Raw genomic sequence first — 25,350 nt, 5'->3', positions numbered from 1 at the left:
AAATTTCCTGAGCTTATTCTTGTATTATGACCAAAACTTTATACCCTTTGACCAACATCATCCCCATTTCGTCCTCCTTCAGCCTCTGGAAACCACCATTCTGTGCTTTCTTTTAATGAATTTGACTATTTTAGAATTCACATATAAGTAAGATATTACAGTATTTGTCTTTTTGTGTCTTACTTTGCACAGCATAATGTTCTTTACTTTCATTCTTGTCACAAATGGCAGGATTTTCTTCCTTTTTGAAAGATCGTATAGTATTCCATTTGTATGTATGTATGTGTTTATTCACACACACTGATATTCTTTATCTTTTCATTAATTGAAGGACATTTAGTGATTTCTGTATCTTGGCTTGGATAGTAAATACAGTGACTATGGGAGTTCAGATATCTCTTTGATTATCTATTTTTTGATTATCTGGTTGTTTGGTTTTTGGTTTTTGGTTTTCTGGTTTTATTTTCTTTGTAAATCTACTTGGAAGTGAGATTGCTGCATTAGATGGTAATTGCATTTTTAATTTTTTATTTTCTAAAGTGACTCTTTGAATTTACTTTTCTTTTTTTAGATGCTGGGAATCCAGGGCCTTGCATGGGATAGCAAAGTACTCTACCACTCAGCTATACTCCCAGACCAAATTTACATTCTTACCAACAGTGTACAAGGGTTCCCTTTTCTAAACATCTTGCCAGCCCTTACCTTTTGTCTTTTTGATAATAGTCATTCTAACAGTTGTGAGGTGATATTCATTGTGGTTTTGATTTTCATTTTCCTTGGTAGTTAGTACTGAACACTTTTTCATATCCTGTTGGCCATCTGAATTTCTTCTTTTATGAAGTCTCTACTGCCAATTTTTAAAATCAGGTTATTTGTGTTTTGGTATTGAATTGTACAAGTTCCTCATATATTTTAAAATTATTCTCTTTATAAACTTCCTCTATAGGTTTGATCATGTTCCTTTAGCAACGCCAAATGGAGATATCTTAATCCGAGATCTTAATTTTGAAGTAAGTTTTTAAATGTTTATATAAAAACTTAAAAAAACCTGAAAAAATAAACTGAAAAACTATTGTCTGAATATTTAAATTAATTTTAAGGCTTGATTTAATATCGAGTCCACAGAAATGATTTCAAAACTAATTCTTCATCCATTGGATTAGACAAAGGGGAATGGAATGGAAGGGAAGGGAGAGGGAAGGGAATAGGAAAGAGAGAACTAATCAGACATAACTTTCCAGAATACATGACCAGGGTAACTCCACATCACGTACAACCACAAGAATAGGATCCTAATTAGAATAAATTATACTCCATGTATGTACAGTACATTCTACAGTCATGTATATCTAAAAAGAACAAAATAAAACAAAATAAATCTTTGAACCATCTGGAAATCTAGACTTTAAAATTTTAAGTACTACTACTGTATCAAAAAAAAGTTTTGCAAATAAAGTACATACCAAGAAAGCCATATAAGATATAGTTAATTAAAATTCTAGAGCTGTGCTGACCAATACAATAGCCACTAGTTGCATGTGGCTATTTAATTTAAAACCAAACCATAAAATTAAAATTTAAAACTAAATTCCTCAGCTGTACTGGTCACATTTTAAGTGCTCAGTATCCACACATGGCTGTGGTATTGAACAGAGCAGATATAAACATTTCCATCATTGTAGAAAGTGTAGAATGAGTGTATTTAAATATGCAAATATAATTTTAATCTCTTTTCAGTTAAAAAAAATTTATGGATCAGTTTTGTTTTGACTGTACAGGAGGATTTATATCCATAAAAATAAATCATAGATTTTCTTATTACTGATAAACCAGCAGGAAAGCAGCACAGTAGCACTACAAGTAGGTACTCCCTCAAAAAAGTAGAATTCCAGACCAAGTTAGTAGTGATACTGGTTCAGTGTATGCTCTTAATGAAATAGGATATGACAGTCCACATTACAAAGAAAAACTAAATGCTCATCATATTTTTGTGTGATTTCTAAGACTTGAAGGTCTAAGGGTTAGTGTTTAGGTTATGTATCTGTGTGACTGTATGAATGGTTTTTTAAAGATTGGTAACAAATTACTATCTTGCAGGCTCTCTCCTCAGTCCAGTAGAACTTTCTGTGATATTGGAAATGTTCTTTTTCTGTTCTGTACAGCACTGCAGTCAGGTACATTCAAAGTGTTACTAGTATAGTGGAGGAACTCACTCAGTTTTAATTTTATTTAATTTTATTAGTTTAATTTTAAATTAAATAGCCATATGTGACTAGTGGCTGCTATATTGAACAGCACAGCTCTATAATTCTTCTCTACATGCTTGTATATATGACCTTCTGTAATCTATGTTTTATGCGGGAGTTTTTTCAGGTGCTTTCATTGTCTAATACTTTATAAAATAAAGAGTGTAAGTTTTGTATTTGTTTTTAAATTGCTAGAACCTTCAGTTTTTCTGCTCTTAGTAATTAAGTACATGTCCTATATTCTCAAGGAACTATAAAAATGAAAAATGTTAGTTATACAAAGTACTTTGAACTTGCCCAACAATGAGAATTGTATCACTATAACATTTATTTTAAACCTAGGAAACACCAGCGGAAGTGCAGAAAATGTAAATATGGTTGGTAAATGTCAAATGGCTCCAGGGGTCATAAAAGTACTTCCTCACTTAGCCCTGGGTACTCCAGTCATAGTAGTGCATCCTATGCCCAGTAGGTAGCCACCTTTCAGGCTTGATTTCAGAGAGAAAACAGGGCTCAGAACCCTGTCTTCATCAGTTTCCAGTAGCCTGTTTATTGCCACTTCTCAAGGGTAAAAAGGGAACTTCTCCATTTAAGAATGCCTCTTGGTCCTTTCTCCTGCTTTGCCTTATTTCTGTCTGAATGCAGAAATAAAAGTAAGCCAACATTATAGATGCATGTATGACTTAAGCATAGTTAGAAGGGATTTAGCCTGCTTTCTGTTCCTGAATTTGATTATCCTAGCTACCTCAAATAATCAAATTCTACAATGCTTGTCCTTTTGTATCTGGCTTATTTTACTTACTTAGCACAATGTTTTCAAGATTCGATCATATTGTAACATGTATTAAAATATAAGTTTTTTAAGGTTGAATACTGTTCCGTTTTATGTGTGTTAGTTTTATGTTCCTGTAACAAACACCTAAGGTAATTAACTTAAAGATTTATTTTGGCTCACAGTTTTGGAGCTTCCAGTCCATGATTGGTTAGTCCTGTTGCTTTGGACCTGTGGCAAAGCAGCACATCGTGGTAGAAACCTGTGGCAGAGCAGAAGTACTCTTTTCCTGGCTGGGAAGTGAAAGAGAGGAAGAGGAAGGGACTGTGGTCTCACTGTCCCTTTTGAGGGCATGTTTCTGGTGACCTAAAGATCTCTCATGAGACCTCACCTATCCTACTACTACTACTGGGAGGTAATAGTTTCTACTACCTCCCAGTAGTGCCACACATAGGGCCAAGTTTCTAATACATGGGCCTTTAGAGGACACTCAAAATTCAAATGATAGTAATAATGTATATACCACACTTTGTTGATTCTTGCATCTGCTTAAGTTGCTTCCACTATTGGCTAATGTAAATAATGCTGACGACCCTCCATTTCATTATAGCAAAAGCTGAAGTCCTTTCAGTGACTTCCAGTACCTTGTAGGATTTGCTTGCCACTGTCCTGTCCCCATCTCTTTCCTACTACTCTTCTCTTCTGGTCTTTCTTCTCCAGCCAAATCAACCTTTTTCTGTTTCTTTGAAAAGGACAGCTACCTTCTTTTTTTAGTGCCTTTTCATCAGCTTTTTGTGAGAGAAGATGGGGTTGGAACAGTTTTGCTCTAGATAAATTTCTAATTCACTTCTTTCAAAGTTTTGCCCATTTTAGTTCGGTCTACTCTTGACCACCTTAAAAATGCAACTTCCCTCACCCTCTCCCAAGTTTTCTTACCCTGATCTGTTTTTCCTCCACCACCCTTGAACTTTTCTAACACAATTTAATTTGCCTATTTATCATGCATATTCTTTATTATATTTCTCTTCCCACTAGAATAGTAACAGATAAGGGCAGGGGTTTTGTTTTGTTGTCTCTTATTCACTAATGGAACTGTGTTGCCTGAAGGGAGCCTAACACAACATTCAGTAAATATTCATTGAATTAAATAATAGGAATCTAAGGCTCACGAATTTAAAAAATTCATCAAAGTCAGGCTACACAGTTGGTTCTCTAATATCTTCTTTCCTGCTGTGCTATGTTGGTGCTTAATGTTGCAAACTAGAATTATAACCTGGGTTTTCTCATTCTTTATAGAGGTGATTAGATACTTAAAAGACCATAAGTTTAGAATGTAACCACACTTTACTTTTTCACATTTCACTTTATGTCATTGCAGAACAATTTGGTGGCATTTGTAAATATTTATAATGCTCAAAAAGTTTGATCCATTGCTTTTGATTTCTAAGAATCTATAGACTTTCACTAGTGCATAAGTTTACTTGCTGACAGAGGTTCATTGCAGTTTTGTCTACAAGAACAAAACAAAATGCAGATGCCATAACTCTTTAACCAAAGGAGGGTTGTTTAAATATATTACGGTGCATTCTTACAATGGAATGTACTGTAGGCATTAAAAGAATGGACAGGGGAATCTAAATATACGAATATAATGTGTACTTGTAATACATTGTTAAGTAATAAAAACAAGTTATAGGAACAGTGTATATACAATTAGTTTTTTAAAAGGTGTATACAGTGTTTTCAAGTATACTCAGATATTTTTAAAGCTTTAGCTTTATTTCTGTTTCAAATTGAGTGATAACAAGCAATAATGATTTTTAAATGAAAAATTTGTAACTAAGTAAATATTGAAAGTAAGCAAAAGAAAAGATCCCACACTATAACCCCCTACTGCTCTACCTAATGTCACATTTACAGACAAAATAGAAGTTTTGTCTGTAGCAAAGAGCTATTTAACTCTAAGAAAATAATTATTGTATATACGTTTACTTGATTTAATTAATTCATAGACTAATTTTCTTTCAGGTTCGATCTGGGGCCAATGTTCTAATTTGTGGTCCAAATGGCTGTGGAAAAAGTTCACTTTTCCGTGTTCTTGGTGAAGTATGTACAAATTGGCCTCCAAATTTTTAGCCTTATTTTGCAGTACACACTATGTTGTGAATTTCATAATTGACTTCTCTCCTCCCTCCTTTTATAGTTATGGCCTCTTTTTGGAGGACGTCTAACTAAACCAGAGAGAGGAAAGTTGTTTTATGTTCCTCAGGTATGCTCTTGTTTGAGTTGTTCTGTAATCTTTAAGATCTTTTCATTTAAGTTTTAAAAACTTGCCTTCTAATGACTCTTCCTATGCTACTGTCAGAGACCTTATATGACTCTAGGAACACTTCGAGACCAAGTGATATATCCAGATGGAAGAGAAGATCAGAAAAAGAAGGGGATATCTGACCTTGTAAGGACTGTTTATATTCTAGACCCTTTGAAAATGCTCCCTTACAGAGTCTTTTTTGAGCCATTTAAGTATTCAGATTCCAGGTAGTTTGTCCCACCTTTTGAGGCCTTCCTGAGCCCTTAATGATGACTTTCTAAGTTGAGGTAAGGCAATAACCACTTTCTTAAGTGTGACTCAAGTCTGTAGCAGTCTTAACATTATCACTTGTTTTTCTCTTTGCCCTCATTCTTTGATTATGCACAGGAGCATTACTCTCTTTAAGCTGCTAAACATGTTTCGTCAAGGTTGATGTAGGTAGGCATGGGAGTGGTGCAGTGGCACACACCTGAAATCCTAGCAGTCGAGAGACTGAGGCAGGAGGACTGCAATTTCAAAGCTAATCTCAGCAAGCGTGAGGTGCTAAGCAACTCAGTAAGACCCTGTCTCCAAATAAAATACAAAATAGGACTGGGGATATGGCTCAGTGGTTGAGTGCCCCTGGGTTTAATCCCTGGTACCAAAAAAAAAAAAAAAAAAAAAAAAAAAAAAAAATTAAGGCACTGAAAATTTCAGGACTACTTTTATGCCATGTTTTTTTCCTGAAAAGTACCTCTTTAAGTGGCATTGGCAATGGAATTATAGAGATTCTAATGTAAATAAAGCAATATAGAGAATATTGGTTTAGCATAAGCTTGATTCTTGTCTTTAATCATTTGCTGAAAGGTACTGAAAGAGTACCTGGACAATGTGCAGCTGGGTCATATCCTTGAACGGGAAGGAGGCTGGGACAGCGTTCAGGATTGGATGGATGTGCTTAGTGGAGGAGAAAAACAGAGAATGGCAGTAAGTATACTCTGAAGACTTGGGTAAAGTGCAACTGCTTGCTTAAAGTTGCTTTTAGAGTTCAGCAGTTGGGTTAATTAAGAGTTTTATTGTCTTCTTTAGCATTTATTACAATACAGATTAGTTTAAGTGGTAAATTTGAGAATTTCTAACTTGCATATAAATTCAGAATTCTGAAAAATTGATTAATAATGCTATGAAGGGAAAAACTGCAGATCCAATGATATAATATAATGCATTTTTCTCAAAATTGGGGGAAACTGTAGTGCATTGACCTGGGATATATAATCTATTTGGGTTATGAGATCTCTTTCAGTATCTTTTCCCCACAGATACCTGTTTTGTCTTATTTATGCTTTTCTCCCTGAAATAGCTGAAAGTATTAGATGTCATCAACTCAATTTTATTATCATTTTATTCTCTGCTCTTGCCCTTCCCTCCACTATTATATGTATCTTTACTTTAAGGCTCAGTATCTACTGCTAAAAGTTATTTTGAATGTTTATATTTTCCTAATACAAGGAAACTTATAAAAAGGACTATTTTAATTTTTACAACAAAACTTATCTGAGAGCAAAAATATGGCCTAAACATATGTGTTAACAATGATACTTTGGATACCCTGTTAAGAGGGATAACTTCTGAAGGATCATCTTCTACCTAGGCATACTGTAGTTTGAGTAGAGTGAGAGGATTTTTTTCCCCCCTCAGTGTTAGCCTTATAGAAATTAGAGAAAACTATGGATAAGGAAAAACAAAAGAAATGATTTATGGTAGAATTTCTTACCATTATCTTTATTATAGTCTACCTTTTGGTGCCTCCTGGTTCCTAATTTTGCTTTTTGTTTCCATAGTATGCCCACTTTATGTGAACTTCTTATCAACCTGATATTGTTATTTGCCTGGCTAGTGCTATAACATAAGATTAATCTAGAGTGAGGAATAAATCAAACACAAGAGAAAAGAGATATATGTTGTATTCAAAATGGAAATTGGATTGGAGAAGGGAGTTTGAAACAATTGGGCATTTCTAGAAGCCAGTTTAGAAGATGACTATAGAAACAACTGCAAGTTGAGAACAAATTTAAATTCATATATTATGACTTCAAAGAAAATGAAAGGAGGAAGTTCACTAATGGACCCAGTGGAAACACAGAGAAAGAATAATAAATGTGCCTAAATAAATGTGAGAAATTCTGTGTGCATGGTATATAGGTACAGATGGAGTAATATTTTTTGAAAGTAAGAAATTCAAGGGTGTGAGAGGATATCTGGGGAAAGGAAGGGGTGGAGAGTGCAGGGAGAACCCTTAGAAACCGGGTGATCTGTAATAGTTGTTTGGGAAATGGGGAAAGCTCATCTATGGTGCCATGTGTCTGGAGTATGGCCATGTCCTTGGTAGGGTGTTATCTGTATAGGTCAGTGTTTGGAGAGTTGAAGGTAAGGTTTAAAAGAGGGTTTGTTGTTTTGTTTCAGAGGGTGAGAAAGAGAAGGCTAACACAACAAGTACTAACATTGGTGAAGGAGGTTGAATGTATGTGTGTTCATTTTACTGTTCTTGTCTTGGTAGGATCGAAATTGTCAAAGTAAAAGTTAGGGGGAAAGAAGGCATAATGTTTAGGAAGAGCAGAATTGAAAGACCTAACCACCCAAAACAATCTAAGTGAAGGTTAGTGTAAAACAAAACCAAAGGAAACTTGGGTAGGAGGGTCAGGATTTGAATTTGGGACATGAGAGGGAATGGAGTAATGCTTGACACAGGAAGGTCCAGTGAACATAGAGTACATGTAGGGGAAAAGATGACCAATTCATTACTTCAGCAGTGAAACAAGCCTCCACTGTATTACCTGAGAATCTGCTCTGTGCAAGGCACTACTAGGTCTTGCCCTTATAATCTGTCAGGAATTCCATATATTCTCAACTGACTAGGCAACCTTCAATTACAGCTATGAAGAAAGTACACTGGGATAATGAAGAGGGGAAGATTGGTTTCAAATGACAGTTCCTATCCTCCCAGCATTCCTGGGAGGTGAGGTACAGTCAGGTGTAAAGTCTTGGAGAACTTAATTAGCTTCCTAATGCCACACACCTAAAAGGCAGAACTGAGATTCAAGTGAGATGGGTCTGACACCGGAGCTCTTGCTCTTAATCCCCATATAATAGGTAGCCGTCAATGTGCAGGTGGGCTGCCTCCGCAGTTCTCCTCATGTTCCTAGACATCTCAAATGACATTTCCCTTTCATTGCACCCATTTGGACCCAACCATCATTAACCAGAATTGCTTCAACTGATATCATAAATTGGGATGTCTTACATCTCTGATCAGAAATGATGTTTTCCATTCTTTATTCTTGCTCTCCCTAGTTAGTAATTTTTAAAACTTGAATTATGAAAAAGTACATATGGTAGAGAAGTTGGAATATTGTTAGAAGTATAAAGGGATCAAACCCTTATATCAGAGATATGACTGTCATAAAATTTTTAGTGTTTTTAAAATCCATCTTAATAATTTTTTTTCTTTCGCCTTAAATTGATGGCTGTCTCCCTTCTTCAGACTCATTGAGATCTCTAGAATATTTCCCTTCATTTTGTATGTTATTTGGTCCTCTTTGGACTCTGCCTCCTTCCCTGTTCAATACATGAACATAGTCCTGGGCCTGGTGCATAGGAGATGCTCCAGAGACATTCTTAAAAAGATGAACACGTGATTTTGCCTCTTGACTTTCTTTCCTACTCCTTTTTCTTCTAAACTCCAACCCAAAAGAAGTTGTTTGTCTTAGGGTTTCTCTATAAGGCTTCTGAGCACAGCTGAAGAAATTGAGATGATGGTGTATGGATTGGTGCCACCACACTTTCATGGTTTCCAGTATTAGAGGGGCTCACGGTGTGAAGTGGCAATCATTGTACTTATTTTTACTCCTCTCTCATTTTTTGTGATACTCATTTAGGAACTACCGATTCTGAGTTTTCTACCCCCTTGCTTACTCTACCACTCTCAGAAAAATAGCTCATTTTGTACTTAAAGAAAAAGAGAGAGGCTATTATTTCAGTTAAACAATAGCTAATTTTTGGTTGCTTAATAAGTGATAGACACTATGCCAAGCATGTTACACAGGTTATCTCATTTAATCCTCAGAACAGTTCTGTGTAATAAGAACTAGGAATGCCTCATTTTACAGAGGGAATTGAACTTCCATATAGTTATGTAACTTGCCAAGCAGACATAGCTAGTGAATGTTAAAACTGGTAAAGTGGGTAGGCTTATTAAACTCAGGCAGCAGTATGACTTGGCAGCTTTCTTGTGTTGTGAGTTCAAGTAGCTGACAGCATAGTGGAAGAAAGGGAGAGAGACACACACACAGAAAATTTCCATGTGAGCATGGTAGTGAAGGTGAGTGTAGTGCTGGGGAGCAGAGAGGAGAGGCATCTGTGGAATGCCTTCCCATAGCCATGTCTCCTTATTGACTTTGCACTGATCTGTTCTGCCCTGTTTCTACTGTCCTGGCAGGTGTGCCATCCTTCTTGGGAAAGGCTAAATGTCTCCATCTGATTTCATGGACCTCTCTGTTTTGACTTTATCATACACCTTGCCTTCAGTTTTGCACCCTGACCTTCATCTAAATTTAATCTCTTTTAGCCCTTCTCTTTCAGAAAGACATTGTTAGGTCTTTCTTTCTTTCTTTTTTTCTTTTAATCTAAAAGTCAGACTTTGCCTTAACTAAGGTTCCCTGTGGTCTATAAACTTCATTTTCTGCAGAGCTGAACTATACAGTAGTGGTTAAATCATACTCTCTACTATTGTGAACCTATAGTCTAGGTGAGTAACCAAAGACAAACATACAATTCACTACGTACAAGGGTACGCACTTGGATTGAAATGCAGCGATCAGTGTTGGTTTGTCTGAGAAGGTAACATTAGGCAGTAATTTGCAAGTTGTAAGGAGCAGGCATTTGAGCCATAGGGAAAAAATGACATGTCTAAACCTGTAAGGCCTCAGAGACCTTGTTCCTAGCAGTTGGAAAAAGACTATGTGGCTAGAATGATGAGGTTAGATCCTGGGCAGGAGTAAGATTGTGCAGGGCCTTTGGAAGCCTGGTGAGGAGTTTGAATTTCATTCAGAGTAAAATTTAGAAGTTTTTGAAGGATTTTAAGCCAGAGTGAAGTTTTGATTTACATTTCTGACAGATTCTTTCTGGTTAATCTAAGGGTATTACAATCCTGATGTTAATTTTCATTTGTAAAATTAGCCAGATTCTTTCTGTAGAGCGGCAACGAATAGGAGGTTCTTTGTGGTCATCCAGGCAGGAGATGCACATGTTCCACACCAAATACAGACTCTGGAGATGAGTAACAGTGAACTTTAAATTCTGTAGAACTCACTGGAATGCACTGAGGTGTGGGCAGCATAGGTGGGAGGAAGAGAAGAGGGGAAGGATCAGGAAGGACTTCTGCTCTCTAGCTTGAAAGACTTTTCATTACAGCTATTTTCTAAATTGTTAAAGATTAGGGGAGGATTTTTTAGAGGGAAAAATCTAGAAAATGTGTTTGATTTTTAGACTTTGAAAAATGTAGAGTTCTGCGAGATATCTAAGTGGAAAAGTCAAATAGGAATTTATATATATTAATCTGGAAACTAGAAAAGTATGGGTGAGTATCTATTGGGAGTTTTCAGAATGCGAATACTATTTGAAATTGTAAGATTGGATGAGATCACCCAGAAAGATAATAGCACAGGAAAAAGAGAGGGGAAATCAGGAATTAGTGTGAGGAGCCTCCACATTTAAAGGTCAAGTAGAAGACAAAGTTCTGGAAAGGAAACTGAGAAAACAGCCTACAAAATGGGAAGATGGCCATTGGTTTCACTGTCACTTTCTAAAGGAGGGAATAGTTATCTGGGCACAGTGTTGCTGAGAAGAGAAATTGGGTAGGGATAGGAAGGTGTCTGTTGGTTTTGTAACATGGAGATCATTGTTGGGGTCAGATAACAAATTCAAATATCTGTTGTACAAAGGATCATTATAAACAGTTTTCAGAAAATAAATGTGAGGAAGTGTTCAGTATCCCTGATAATCTAAGGGTATTACAATCTTGATGTTAATTTTCATTTATAAAATTAGCAAAGGCTTTAAAAAATGAGCATACCCAGTACTGACAACTGAGACATAAAATACACAGGTGCTTGGTGCTGGTGTGGTCGCATATGCCTGTAATCCTAGTGGTTTGGGAGGCTGAGGCAGGAGGATCACAAATTCAAAGCCAGCCTCAGCAATTTAATGAGACCCTAAGCAACTTAGTGAGACCCTGTCTCAAAATGAAAATAAAGGGCTGGGGATGGGGATGTGGCTCAGTGTTTGTGCACCCCTGGGTTCAATCCCTGGTATCAAAAAAAAAAAAAAAAAAAAAGTGGGAATAATAATTAATATCATTATTTAAGCAACAAAATGTTTTTAGAGACACTTTTTGCTCTTGAGCCAATTACTGTCTGAATTCTAAGGTTTAGTTAAGGTATACTACCCTCATCTTGTTTGCTGAGTGAACTTTACTAGTTTGAAACTTAACTTAATCTCATCAGTTTTTGTTTTACTCTTAGTAATAAATTTTTCCCATGTACTATATTTTCCCTTTTGAGATGACATTAAAAACAATTATCTTTATTTTTGTTTCTGTTTCTGGGAAGTAGGATTTTTGAGTTAGAATAACTTTCTTACTTTATAGGAATCCGAAGTGCATATTTAATTAAAACAAATTTATCTTAGCTTATCAATTTTCAGCCTGCACGTGTTTAAACAAAGCATTTCTTTTTGTGCTTCAGATGGCAAGATTATTTTATCATAAACCCCAGTTTGCCATTTTGGATGAATGCACAAGTGCAGTTAGTGTGGATGTGGAAGGCTACATTTACAGTCATTGTCGGAAGGTGAGTGCCACAGGTCTCAGTGGGAGGGTCTGTGTTCCCTTCTCATTTAACTGCATCCAATCAATATCTATCCAAAGAGAAGATTCCAAGTTATTAAGTAACAGAATTTTTGTTAAAAGATGATGTCTTGCTTCAAGAATTTTAAACAAATGTTTGAATCTGTTTTCCCTTTACCTCAGACACTAAGAGTTAATAAACTGATAATTTCTTAGATTGTTCAATTAACTTCACCTAAACATGACTTAGTTTGAAAGATCAAAGGTAATCATTTTGCAGTTTTTAATGCATCCATTTTATTTTTGTCCTGGGCAATGTTTTTCCAGACTTCTTTTAGTGAAACAGGTCTGTGTACACTGCCATTTGTTAAATAATTATTTAGTAGTATCAGTTGTTTTCTTCAAGGATTTGTTACCACCATCTGTTAGATTTTGAGAACAAGAATAACATTTCCTAACTGTTTTATAGTTTCTCTGTAAATAAATGAGATACAGGAGTATTTTAACATCTTATCTATGTTCTTTGGGAGTTTATAGTAAATAAAAAAGGTCATGTTGCGTATATATACATACACACACAAATATGTGATATGTGGATATAAATATAATGAATTCCTACTAATCAAACTGTGGTCATAGATTAGCAACATCAGCATTGTTCAGGTGTTTGTTAGAAATGAAGAATCTCAAGCCCTACTAATGTAGTGTCCACATAGTAACAAAATTCCCAGATGATTCAAATGCACATGAAAATTTGAGAAGCACTCGTGTAATGATGAAAAAATGAATTTGTTTACATTCCTCTTTTTAGGAAGATTTTAACTACTGATTTTATTTGTTTAATAGTTTATTATTTACTCTATTCAATAAGTTTTAGTAAAAATTTTTTAAGCAGTTGTTCACATTGATTTTCAATTTTGTAGGCTTTAGAGGCATTTGTGGTATTCTTGTGTACATAAAGCCATGTACTCTGTATTTGATCAATAATATGGAGACTTTTCATCAGTAATTTTTACCATGTGGTTTCCTATTATGGTCTAGCTATAGGCTGTCTACATAGATTGTATAAATTCTATAAAACACAAATTCCATTTAAAGAAATTCATATGCAGCTTCAATGATCATTTAAATTATATTAGTATAACACTCAAACTTGAATAGATAGAAAATGAGGTGTGATCTCCTTAAGTTTAGAGTTCTTTTACAGCTACATAACCAATATAAATTTACCAATTATAGATAAAACTTAAGCATAATTTAGAATTTGTGGCATTAAAGGCACCTGTGGATGCCATTTTGCTGAAAGTAAGTCACTGGCGTGGGATTTAATTATGGAAAGATTAAATCTGAGGTTTTTAGATCTTATAGGTTGAATTTTACTTTTATATTTTGACTTAAGTTATTCTAATCTGAAGACTGTCTACTCTAAGTAGAAATCTAATTCAGTTATTGTAGAAACATAAGCAAAAATAATATCTGAAATGAATGTAAAAAATCAGATCAGTGTTGCACAGTTAAATTGCATGTTTTATTAGTAATGATAATATACTTATTTTATCATGCAATTCTTAACCATTTTTCACAAGACAGCCATACTTATGACACACAAGTTATATGTGACATAACTTCTTGTTATGACATTACAGGTTTTAAGTGAAACCACTTTGTGCTAGCAGAAGTGTAAGCACAGATTTGGTCACTGAAAGCTCATGATAGAAATGACCTAGAATATACTTAGACTAATTTTTAAAAATTATCAAAATGAAAGTAAAAGTTAGAAATCATGGGACACATGCCAGAAACCCTTAAACATGTATCTGTCAGCCTTGAAATGTCTGTTTTGAGAAACAGTGATGTGGAGCAGGGTTTCTCATCCTCAGCACTGTTGGCACGTTGGCTGGTTGATTCTCAGGCAGTGGCAGGGCTTTCCCGTGCACTGCAGTGTTTAGCAGCATCTCTGACTTACCCATTAGATGGCAGTAGTGCTCAGTTGTGACAACAAAACATGTCTCTAGACATTGCCAGATGTCACTGGAGGGACAAAATCATTCCTTGGTTGAGAACCACTGGTTCAGAGCAGCTACAGTTGTTATCTATTAGTGTTTTCTTAAAAATCTGAAGTGCAGAACTATAAATTCTTACTTTTAGTCTGAAATTCAGAAAACTCTTTAAACTGAAAGATTTCTCATAGTTGTAACAAACTCATTGGGTAACAAAACCTGGTTTGACTAACAAAAGATATTTAAACTTTCGTTTTACTTAATGTCAGTGTCCATATATATTGCTGTAGAAACAATTGCTGTGGTAAGTATAGAATTCTGCCTCAGAACCTTCTGGGGAGTGTTAAATAATAGATGTCCAAAATCTGAATTCTAACACACATTGTAAAACAAGAGTTTAAATATTATGACCCTGCATTTGAGAAGCAAGTTGAGTATAGACATTGCTATACTGACTTAATTTTTCTTGAATTTGACTTTTTGTTATTTTTTTATTGTCAGATTATCTTTTTACATTTTTTCAGGATAAATAGAAAATGTGCTAGGAGATATATTTTCTGCCCAAAACAAAATAATACACTTAATGCCAGTTTAGTTTTTATTATGTGATTGCTGGCCAGTACTTTCCATTACTATAAACATTCAGCATCAGTTGTAAATTTTTCTTATTGACATTGATTTTTAACTATAACCATGGAAAGTAGTCATCTTAACAGCTTCAAGTATATATACTAGTTTAGTGTTTTACTTGTTGATATAAACTTAAACCATTTTCTTTGCTTTAGGTTGGCATCACCCTCTTCACTGTGTCACACAGAAAATCTCTTTGGAAACACCATGAGGTTCGTATTTCTTTCATTACATGGGACAGTGAAAGCTTATTTTATTTAAACATGTGAATTGGAATGAACATGGTTTTAGATTTTATGGTATATATTCTCTGATAAACATACACCTTAAGGTAAAAAGGTGATTTTATTTCAGTTTTATAAAAACAATAGGATTTTCTTCATTATTGTAGTTGTCAGTTTTGAAAGCTACAAGTTATATAAACAACCTCTAGTTATACTAAGATGCTGGTTTTATACTAGAGATACTGGTTCTCTTGTATAAAAACCAATAAAGTTTGCAAAATACTGTCACAAATGTGGTTAAGTAAACTTTTTATTATCATCCAATATTGACATGGGAAAAGCCTTAAGAAGAATCAAATGACAAAAGATTTATAGCATTTTTAGTAGAGGTGAGGACTACTGGGGGTGGGAATTAAATATTCCTTGCTTTCATTCCTGAATAATGAACAAACTTTAAGCAAAAGGGAGTTTGAGAAAAATTGGAACAATGGTAAAGGTATCTTGTCCTACAGAATACATGCCTGATTAAGTACCATTTGTTGCCAGGCACAGGACTGAGTGTCATGAGGGATGCAAATTACTCTCTTTACCTTTAGAAACCGTGTGACTTAGGGCTGGCACCTGCTGTGGTAGACTGCTTGCCTGGCATGCATAAGACTCTGGGTTCAATCCCAGCACCACATACACACATACACGAAGGTTGAGATGATAGTACACAAGTGGTAGACTTCCTTATCACCTATTTCTTAGATTACCTTGAGAAAAAAAGAGGTGACCTATATGAAATACTAAAATTCAATGCACTTCCACATAGCTGTGTGACTTCTAGTTTTTTTATCTTTAAAAATATTATAATTAATCCATTTCTATAATTGAATGAGAAATTTGAATAACTAGAAATCAAAGTTTAAAATATATCAAAGCCTTTGTGTTGTCTTAGTTCATAAACATTATAGCCATAGGACAGGGACAGGTCTTGTGTTTTACCTTTCCTCCTCTTTTGAAGGTATAAGCAAGTAACAAAACAGCTATCAGATCAGTAATCATGTGAAGAAGGGAAACACAAAGAATTGAAGTAAAATATAGCAATACAAAAAATGGAAAGCAAAAATCTTTCTGTAAATAAAGTAATTTTTATTTATGTAATAAAAATTTCTAAGTAACAACAAGGCTTTATAATTGCTGTCCTATTTTCAGAGGGCAGGTTACTTAGTCCATTATATAGCCCTTTTACAGACAAAAAAACATTAAATCAGAGATTCTTTCAAATAAAAAAAACATAAAAAAAAAAAAAAGTTATTCTGAGCTGACCCAGGAAATCAACTAAAAAATAAGACAGCCCTACTGAGCAGTCAGGAACGTGGTACAGGTCAATCTACTGATAGCTCCAGATCCTTGGTGCTTGAGGTATGGAAGTATTCTAATTTGAGGGATACATGTGGATTTGGTTACCTAAAAAGAATGGGAAAGTCTGTATTTTATTCTTATAAAGGAAAGCTCCATGTCTTCTCTTAGTTACTGATTTTTCCCTTCTTTCTCTAGTACTACCTACATATGGATGGCAGAGGCAATTATGAATTCAAACAGATCACAGAAGATACAGTTGAGTTTGGCTCTTAGAGAAATCCAGAGAACTGTACCTGCTTCAATGAAATAAAATTATTACAGAATACTCTTAGAAATACAAAGTACATTGTAAAATAAAGTTGAGCTTGTTTTTTTTAAAAAACAAAACAACAAATTAACTAGGTAAAGCATAATTGAGAATACATTAAAACATTTAATATTATATAGGATATTGCTAATTGTGTATATGTTGGTTTAATTATTAATATGTACTAAGAATGTCCTTATTCTTGTGGTTAAAAACCTGCCTAAATTAAATTGGGCTTAAATCAGTGTAATCTGATTCATCCTGGGATGTAAACCATTTGAAGTCAGCTAATCTGACTTTTACGGCTCTGTCTTTTCCTTCAGTAAAGAGCCCTGATTAAACTGGGGTCATCTCTTGTCCAGTTCTAATAAAGTAGTCTTGAGTTTCATTTTCTTGTGCCCCATGGTAATGGGAACCAAATGAATCACAGTGTATTCTTAAAGTGTATAACATCTCTTTGCTTAATGGCATTTATCACACAGTGGCAGATTTCTTTTGCTGCCAGTTATACTCATTCCTTATATAGGCCTTGGGGTGCGTTTGACCCCAAGAGAGCCATTTGGATTTTCTTAAGCTAAATAATAAATGTGCCCTTCTCAATCTGCAGGATTGTTTTGAGGGTTCTTTGTGGTGGTGTAAAAAAAAAAGTATGTACAGTCTTGCCTAGAAGGAATGGTTACTACATGTTACACCTAGTCTTCCCAATGTTTGGGATATTAAAATGCAAAGTTCTTACATGCCAAGCCCAAGGTCTTACAAGCATTTTAGATCTTTAAGAGAATTGGGCAGATTTGTGTGTTAGGAGCCTACTCTTCAGAGGCATGGTGGTCATATGGTCTTAGACTCTAGATGAGCCATAGGAATGCACCACATGAAGCAATGCACTGAGTATGCAGGGCCGTCACAGTCTCTGACCGTGATTTTATTTTGAAGAATATGTTAAAAATTATTATGCACATGGGTGAATTATGTTGCCTAGGTACTGGTTTATCTCTGTGAATCTTGAATAACTTTTTCATATTTGGGTTATTATATTAAACTATCCTAAATGAATTTCAGTTCACCAAACCAACATTAATGACTACATGTATTATTTGCACAAGGAGAACTGAATCTGAATATAATTAATAAGCTAAATATGAAATCAATTTTATCAATGTGGGGTTCAGAAAGGGGCATTTTATATTCTTGTTTCTGCAGCTGGTTTTGTTTTTCGCAGAATTAACTAAAATCACTGGCTATTGAAGTACACTTGATGTACTGATTCCATAATACATAATGTTCAATTTTTACCACTTCTCTTTAGCAAACTTGTATACTTACTTATTTTCTGTTCAGATTAAAAAAAAAAATCAGATACCCTATATAGTCTTTGCTTCTTTTTTATTCTGGTATTTAAATACTGGTGGTTCATGCATAGTTCATATAGTCTTGACTTGAAATACACAAAACTAAATGGACATTCAGAAAGTACCTTTAGCACCCAGTGTCTCTTTTTCAAGTTTTGTCAAATTTGGTTTGTATGTGAATGCATTTCTTTTTTAGAAAATCCTAATAAAATCTTCAGTGTACTTCATAAATGCTACCAAATACCCAGGAGAACTTGGAGCCCTAGGAAGATTTTAAGGCCTGGAAAGTACAGATTTTCAGATTTCTGGTTGCCCTAAACCTGTTAATGGATGTGTCTTCCTGGATGCCTCCTAATTCCTTCTTGCCATTAAAAAGGACTGGGTCTTCTTTTTCTAATTTAACGAATATTATAGTGCCTCACCATTCAAGAGGAAGATCCTTCTGGAGAATTGGTGTACATTAACATGATGAGGTTCTCTGAAGGTCTACAATAAAGAAATCCAGTATTTCCAAAACATGATTGACATGGTGTAACATCTTTCTCTACATAATTCCTGCGGCCATCTACACTGAGAAAATAGTAATTTAATCTTGAAAATAAAGAGTAAGAACTTTAGTCCACAAGTAGCATTCTGCAAACCAAGTGTGTCACTCTGTATCCTAAGATTCTACTTTTTAAATTGTGAGAAAATAAGTATGTAAGTAACCATGGTGGTTTGCTATACATTGATAGAATAAAATGTGTCTTAAGGTTTGCCTCTTTCCTTCTTTTCTAGAGATTAAACATTTGCTTTAAAACCATGGCAATCTTATAGTAGCTGTCATTTCCATGTGTATTTTTTTTAACTTTTAAATTTGGTGTTTAAAACCATAATTTGTGTCTAAAAGCACAGTAAATTTTCTTCTATCAGATAGACTTTAGCATTGTTAATTTGAGGAAGCCGTGTACTTTTAAAAAACCTACATTAGTAATTTTTCTTTTGTGAAGGATTAAAACATCCTTTTTCTGTACATATCACGAGCTTCTCACTTTTAAAAGAAATCTAGTACTAAAAACATAAAAAGCAGTCACTTATACCCACTAAGGACAACGATTTTTAACTCTTAATTGGGTTAATTCTTAATTTTTAAAATAACATGCCTTTAGTATTTCTTGATTTATTAATTTTAAACATTTCCTGCCACTCATGTTCCTGCTACATTTTCCCCATTGAATTAAATCATTTTAAAACTTTGTAAATATTTTATTGCAGTATGTTACCAAAAAGTTCATAAATTTGAGCTCAAAAGAATTTTTAAGAAAATGTACTTTTTGAGAAGGTGAGGTACAAATAACCACTCCCCCAAATCAAGAAATAGAACATTATCACACTTCAAAAGCCTCTTTTATGTTTTCCCGATTCTTAGCCACTGACTTCTATCACATAATCTAGTTTTGCCTGGTTTTTAACTTGATATATATTAGATAGCCTTTCACTTATGATTTTGTTCTTTTTGTTGTGAGCCAGCTATTGTGACAGCAGTTTCTTCACTTACTGCTGTGATATTTAAACACATGAACAGGCACTTTTCACTTAGCCATTACTGTTTTAGGTTTGGAGCTATTCCAGTAGTCTTTATCAACATTCTTACTGTCTTCTCCTCCTCCTCCTCCTCTTACCCCCCCCCCCCCCCCCCCCCCACTTCTCCTTCTCCTCCCCCCAACACCCCTTGTTTTTTTTGATACTATGGCTTGAACCCAGGGGTGCTTTATCACTGAGCACATCCCCAGCTCATTTTATTTTAATTTTGAGACAGGGTCTTACTAAGTTGCTTAGTGCCTTGATAAATTGCTGAGGCTGGCCTAGAACTTGTGATTCTCCTACAGGCGTGTGCCACAATGCCTGGCTCACATACTCTTCACAGTGTGGTTGACATTCTCCATGGTGAGGATCTTTTTTACCTCCCCTTGAACCTGCAAACTTTGGTAACTTCTTTCAGTAAGTTCAGGTACACAGGAGGCAGACAAGGAGATGAGATCTCAAGGGGTTGTACACACAAGCTTTATTTGGGCAGTGCTTGGACAGGGTTGCATAAGAGGGGAAATCCCTCCCAAGAGAGACCTTCCAGAACTGGTGGCTCTATCTTATCGGAGATGTGAGAATTTGGGTTTGGCACTAGCAGGATTTGGGATGGTGGTTGTAGCCCACTGTGAAGAAGAACATATGGTGCATCTCTGGCCCACTTATAGACTATTTCTGCAGCCAATAAAATGCAGATGTTCTTAATTAGTATAGTTAAATCATTTAACAATCAGTTCACTTTCTGAAGAATGTGTAGTATTGTTCACTGTAGCACGAAGAAGAGAAGTGTTCTTTTCCTACCATCTTTTTCTCTCTGTCTGATTTTCATTTTCTTAAACCTCGTCCTTTCTGCAATAATTATAACAGTAGTTCTCCATCATCTCCAGTTGTGCCATCACCTCACTGTTCTGTTGCCTCTGGATATGTTCTTACAGCCCTCTGTCCTGGACTCTAGGCTGGTGGTGCTGCAAACTGAGTGTCAGCCACACTCTGAGCTTGCTCTCTGGACCCTAGGTCTTCCTCTGTCTCTGTTTACTCCTTTCATCAGTGGACCATGTCTTGTAGCAGCTTCCTGGAAAAGACTGCAGGGGAAGGAAGAGACATCTATTCTGAAAATATCCATAGTCTGTTGAATTTGTGGACAGTTCAGCAGGGATAAATTTAATCTGATGATTAAATTTAATACTCCTTAAATACTTTTGTTGTCCTCTTATATTTGTTTATTTTTCCTGTCCAGTCTGCTGTTGAGAAGTTTCAGTATTCTTATTCTTCTTTTCACATGATGATTATGATTATCACTTACTTACTTTTTCTCATCCTTCTTCTGTCTTTTCCTACCTTGGTATCTCCTCCCTGCCCTCCAAGAATGCTCTGCTCCATCTGGCAAGTCCTGGTGCCTGAGACTCTGGAAATCTTCATGGCAGCAAGTTAATTTTCTCTCCTTTTTTTTCCTGTGCATATTTTGTAAGGTATGGATTAACGTCATCTCTCCTTTTTGTCCCTAAGGAACTAAACCTTTTACATTTGCTTAGTATCATTGCGGAGTCTTGGGAATGAAAGGAGAAATGTTTCATTTATAACCAGAAGTTCACAAAGACTCTGAGGTCCCTATGATCATATCTTTTTCTACAAAAGATTGCTTATTTTGGCATTAAAGAGTTTAATTTATTTAAGAAAACTAAAATAAATAAAGGGCCACAATTCTGGGGTGTTCTTTAGACTCATTTTCAGTTATTTAGAGCTGACTCAGGATGCTTAATTTCTTAGAACTTCCTGTTGGTGCAGGTGAAGCTCCTTTTGGAAGTTCTTGAATGGAAGAGTAAGTTCTGTGATCTGGTGGTTATTATGGTTCAATTTTAAAAATTGACAGTCATTTAACTTTTTGAAAAGTTAATAAGCCAATACTTTAAAAATATTTTTAAAAATAATTGGTCCCATTCTTTTTTTTTTTTTTAGCCAAAGTTATTTTGCTAAATGACTGACATTGGAATGTGTGAGGCAACAAAATGTCCAACCTTCATCCAACACACACTTCTGCTCTGTCTGTGCCTAAGATGCTGCTTGATGGCACAAGCACCCTCTCTTCCTGAACACTTCACATGCTTTTCCTACTTTTCTTGGTGAACTGTGTCCTTCAGCTAAGATTTTAGGAAACTCAAATCCAAATTAGATGCAAGTTCCTTCAAACACTCTGCTTTCTCTATTCGTAACATTTATCTGCTATTTTAATGACTTACTTGACATTTTTTGCCCTAAAATGTGTAAGCGGCATAAGAGCTGAGATTATAGTTGTCGTGTTTTAATAAAATCCATAATGTCTGGCACATAGTAGGTGTTAATATTAGAATAAATTAATCAGTGAGTGAATTTAAATGAATAAATGCGGTTCTTGCCAAGGAAATCACAATCCAGAAAAGGGACTACAAAAAGTGAATGACGGCTGTACCATATTAGAGTTGTAAGAGTGTAGCAAGTAGCGAGGTCACAGTGGGAATCCACCAGAGAAGAGCTCTTAAGAGACTGAGGAAGCAAACAGTTTTAAAGGCAGGACCCATTGATCACTGGAATTAAGGCAGGAAAACTTGTGATCTATAGTAAGTTGTTGATTAAGGCAGAGGTGCTCAAAGTACTGTCTCCTGGAAATATGTGATATTAGCAATATGATCAGGACTCTATTTTTGGCATGGATTAACAATTTGCTGATAAAATTTAAGTTTAATAGATGGTATCTTCTCATCAACTCTATGTAATTTCTGCCCATTGGTGGCATTTCTGTCTCTCTTCTCCATCCTACTTCCCCCAACCACTTTTGTGAAGGAAATCAGGAATGTGGATTAAATAATTGGTGTACCAACAAATCATCTGGAAAATGCAGATTCTGATTCAGTAGGTCTGGGTGGGGCCCATGAATATCCATTTCTAACTAGTTTCCAAATGGTGCTGAAGCAGTTCTCCCAGGCCACACTTCAAGTAGAAGCATCTAGAATGGCTCCTCTAGCTATGGGCTAAAGTGACCATTTCAGGTACAGTTGCAAAAACCTGGAAAAGAGTCTCTGGTTCAGTTATTCCAACCACCTTCACTCATGTTTCTTCATTTATAATTATTTACAGGTACGGTATTTTGGTGTTTATGATTCCTTTAGACCTTTTATAATGTAGTCTATGAACATTCTGTTTAACCCATTTTGTCCCATCATCCCAGATGTGGAATGCCTATAAAAATTTAAATTGAGCATTAAATATACCACTTTTGGTAATTTTGGAATAATTATATATTTAGACATCTCTTCTTTTGAGAAAGTAATAGGTGACCAATTAGGGCATTTAAAACATCTTTAAATTCACCGGGGAAATGGCATGAAATTTGCTGAAAAAGTTACATCTAACCGTTCAAGTGAACAAAATGTTTCACACATAACTGATATAATAAATGCACTCATGAAAGTATTTTCTAGAACTAGGTTGTCATTTTATTTTAAGGAACATACTATATTTCAGATTATCAAATACTATATATGGTTCCATTGTCTTATTTATAGGACAGTTTGTATTTTGGCTCTTGATAGATAATAAGGAATAGCTTTAGATTATGATTTGCAACCTATTTTAATGCACCTGCATCAATTTTGTTGAAATATTTTCAGAATTGGAAACTTGGGACTTAATGGGTTTTAAATTGTCCACACTTCTGAGGAACTGAAGATGGCGCCATAATCTTAGTGACCAAGTTCACTTCCAGTCCAGATGCTGTTAATAATGGAAGAAGTATTTCCTGCCCTTTAAGGGTGATGTCTTTCTTCTTTGACCTGAAATATACTCAGAAATGCAAATTACTGTGCAAGATGTTGCATGACCGTTTTCAGTTGGTTTTTGAGTATTAGACTGGCTATAGATCGTCATGTCAGGAATCTTTCATAGTTTTTTTTAGATCCCTATTGTAAAGTGTATTAACTTTTGTATTGCAGTTTCTCAGTTTTACAATTGTTGGATTCTTCTCCTTTTTGTATTTTTCATCTTCCCTAATAAGAATGATTTTTAAAAATTATTATTGAAGCTCTATCTAAGAAAATGTAATCACAGACTTTAGATTAAAAAGAGACTGAAGACTTATACTGATTAACTCACTTGTCAAAAGAAAAAACATCTCCCATTTTTGCTTAAGGTTTCTTGAAAGAGTTCCTATTCTTTGCAACAGGGAAAATCCTAGCAGCCCATGTGTGACAAACCTTCATAAGGAGTGTGCAGTCTACAGATGGAGGATCTTGCCTGCTTTTTCTGCATCATTTGTCTTGACTTTGGAACTGGTTGTACTGACCTCTCCATGGGGATAGGGATGCCAGATTTGGGTCTGTAACTACCGCCAGCCTCTTTGCAGTAAACAGGGATATGACAGTGAAAGTGAGTTTCCTCTAGTTCTGGAACAGGCAGGACTAAATACATAGACAGATTTTAAAGAGAATGTAGCAACAAGTAGCAATAAGGCTCCCCTACCTCAGCCCACCATCCCTGGATACAACAAGATTTCCTAAGTAGAGGGAAAAGTTGAAGGGAAAATGGAGGGAGCTAGAGGACAGTAATGGCATAGTGGGGTTGTGGACTTTGACACAACTGCAACAAAAAGGGATTTTTACTGACGAAATCACCAAATTGCTTGTGACGGTTTCTACTGTCTATAGAAAGGGAGACTAAATTAAAAACCCAGTGTTAGGAAAATGAAGCATGTTATGGTTACTGTGTACATGGACGTGTACCCTTACTTGTACTGTTATGGAGGTCTTGTGTGTGGGAATTCATGAAGACCCATGGCTCTGGAGCAGGGTGTAAGTGGCTAAATAGCAAAGGGCTGGGTGGTTGCCTGGCAGGGCAGATCCCCTGGTGGGGCAGACCTGAGCAGTAAGCTCTTGGTGCATGGACCAGCTTGTGCTGAGCAGCCTTTTGATCTTCATACAACCAGGGCAGCCACCAAGAAATCAGATGCTCTACTCTGAAAGCTGGGGAGACCTCAGTATGGGCTCCCATCCACCTCTTTCTTGAGGCTTTTGTAGACCCTCATGAAAGAATGTGGTCTTTCTCTTGGACTCCCAAAGAAAGAGAGCTGGCAACAGAGAGTTGGGGGAGAGCCTGTGGAAGATTGTATCTGGTGTAGGGTGTGGGGTCACACTATTGGTCAGTAGGGGTCAGGGAGAAAAGCCAGTCACAGTAAGGGAGAGGAGGACAGGGTAGACACCTCTGCATTTGTCTCTCACCACTTCTAACCATGCTGACCTTGTAATGGTTGTTGCATTCCTTCTCCTGTCTAAATTCTGTGCAGAGATCCCTTTTAGTTAACTCTAATGTAGAATACTACCAAGAAGAGAATTCTGGGAAACATGGTTTCAGATTATCCAAATTGCAACATTACAGCTTCCCCTCCATCATCATAGAACCAACCCTCTTGAAAAGTTGAGAGCAGTATCCTTAAAGACAGAATTTACATTTTAAAAGGATTACTCTCATTGCTATGAGGAAAATGGACTGTAAGGACCAACTGTGGCAACAGGGAGGCCAGTTAGGAAGCTACTGACTTATCTAGTAGGAGAGGAGAGTGACCTGAAGCAGAGAGAGCAGAGAAGGAGTTGACTGTTGGAATTAGGACATACTTTACAAATGGAGCTAGCCATCTTGACTGATGGATTGAAAGCAGCATGTCCGAAGAAAAGAAGAGTCAGTGATGGCACCAAA

At 35.7% G+C, this 25,350-nt stretch overlaps 1 protein-coding gene across 2 annotated transcripts in view; it reads left to right on the top strand.

Annotated features, from left to right (window-relative positions):
- Positions 1-18,081, top strand: part of Abcd3 (ATP binding cassette subfamily D member 3) — a 73,844-nt gene extending 55,763 nt beyond the window's left edge. For both annotated transcript variants that reach the window (XM_047555571.1, XM_047555562.1), the window contains exons 16-23: positions 947-1,010; positions 5,047-5,124; positions 5,222-5,287; positions 5,384-5,473; positions 6,176-6,295; positions 12,109-12,213; positions 14,995-15,051; positions 16,606-18,081. In XM_047555571.1, coding sequence (XP_047411527.1) covers positions 947-1,010; positions 5,047-5,124; positions 5,222-5,287; positions 5,384-5,473; positions 6,176-6,295; positions 12,109-12,213; positions 14,995-15,051; positions 16,606-16,683 — 658 coding nt within the window. In that variant the 3' untranslated portion in view covers positions 16,684-18,081. The remainder of the gene's footprint in view (positions 1-946; positions 1,011-5,046; positions 5,125-5,221; positions 5,288-5,383; positions 5,474-6,175; positions 6,296-12,108; positions 12,214-14,994; positions 15,052-16,605) is intronic.
- The last annotated feature ends 7,269 nt before the right edge of the window (positions 18,082-25,350 follow it).

The sequence above is a fragment of the Sciurus carolinensis genome, chromosome 1 (genome assembly GCF_902686445.1).
Source record: "Sciurus carolinensis chromosome 1, mSciCar1.2, whole genome shotgun sequence".
Lineage (NCBI taxonomy): Eukaryota > Metazoa > Chordata > Mammalia > Rodentia > Sciuridae > Sciurus > Sciurus carolinensis.
Note: the sequence above shows the minus strand (reverse complement) of the source record. Positions and strands in the feature narration are given on the sequence as shown.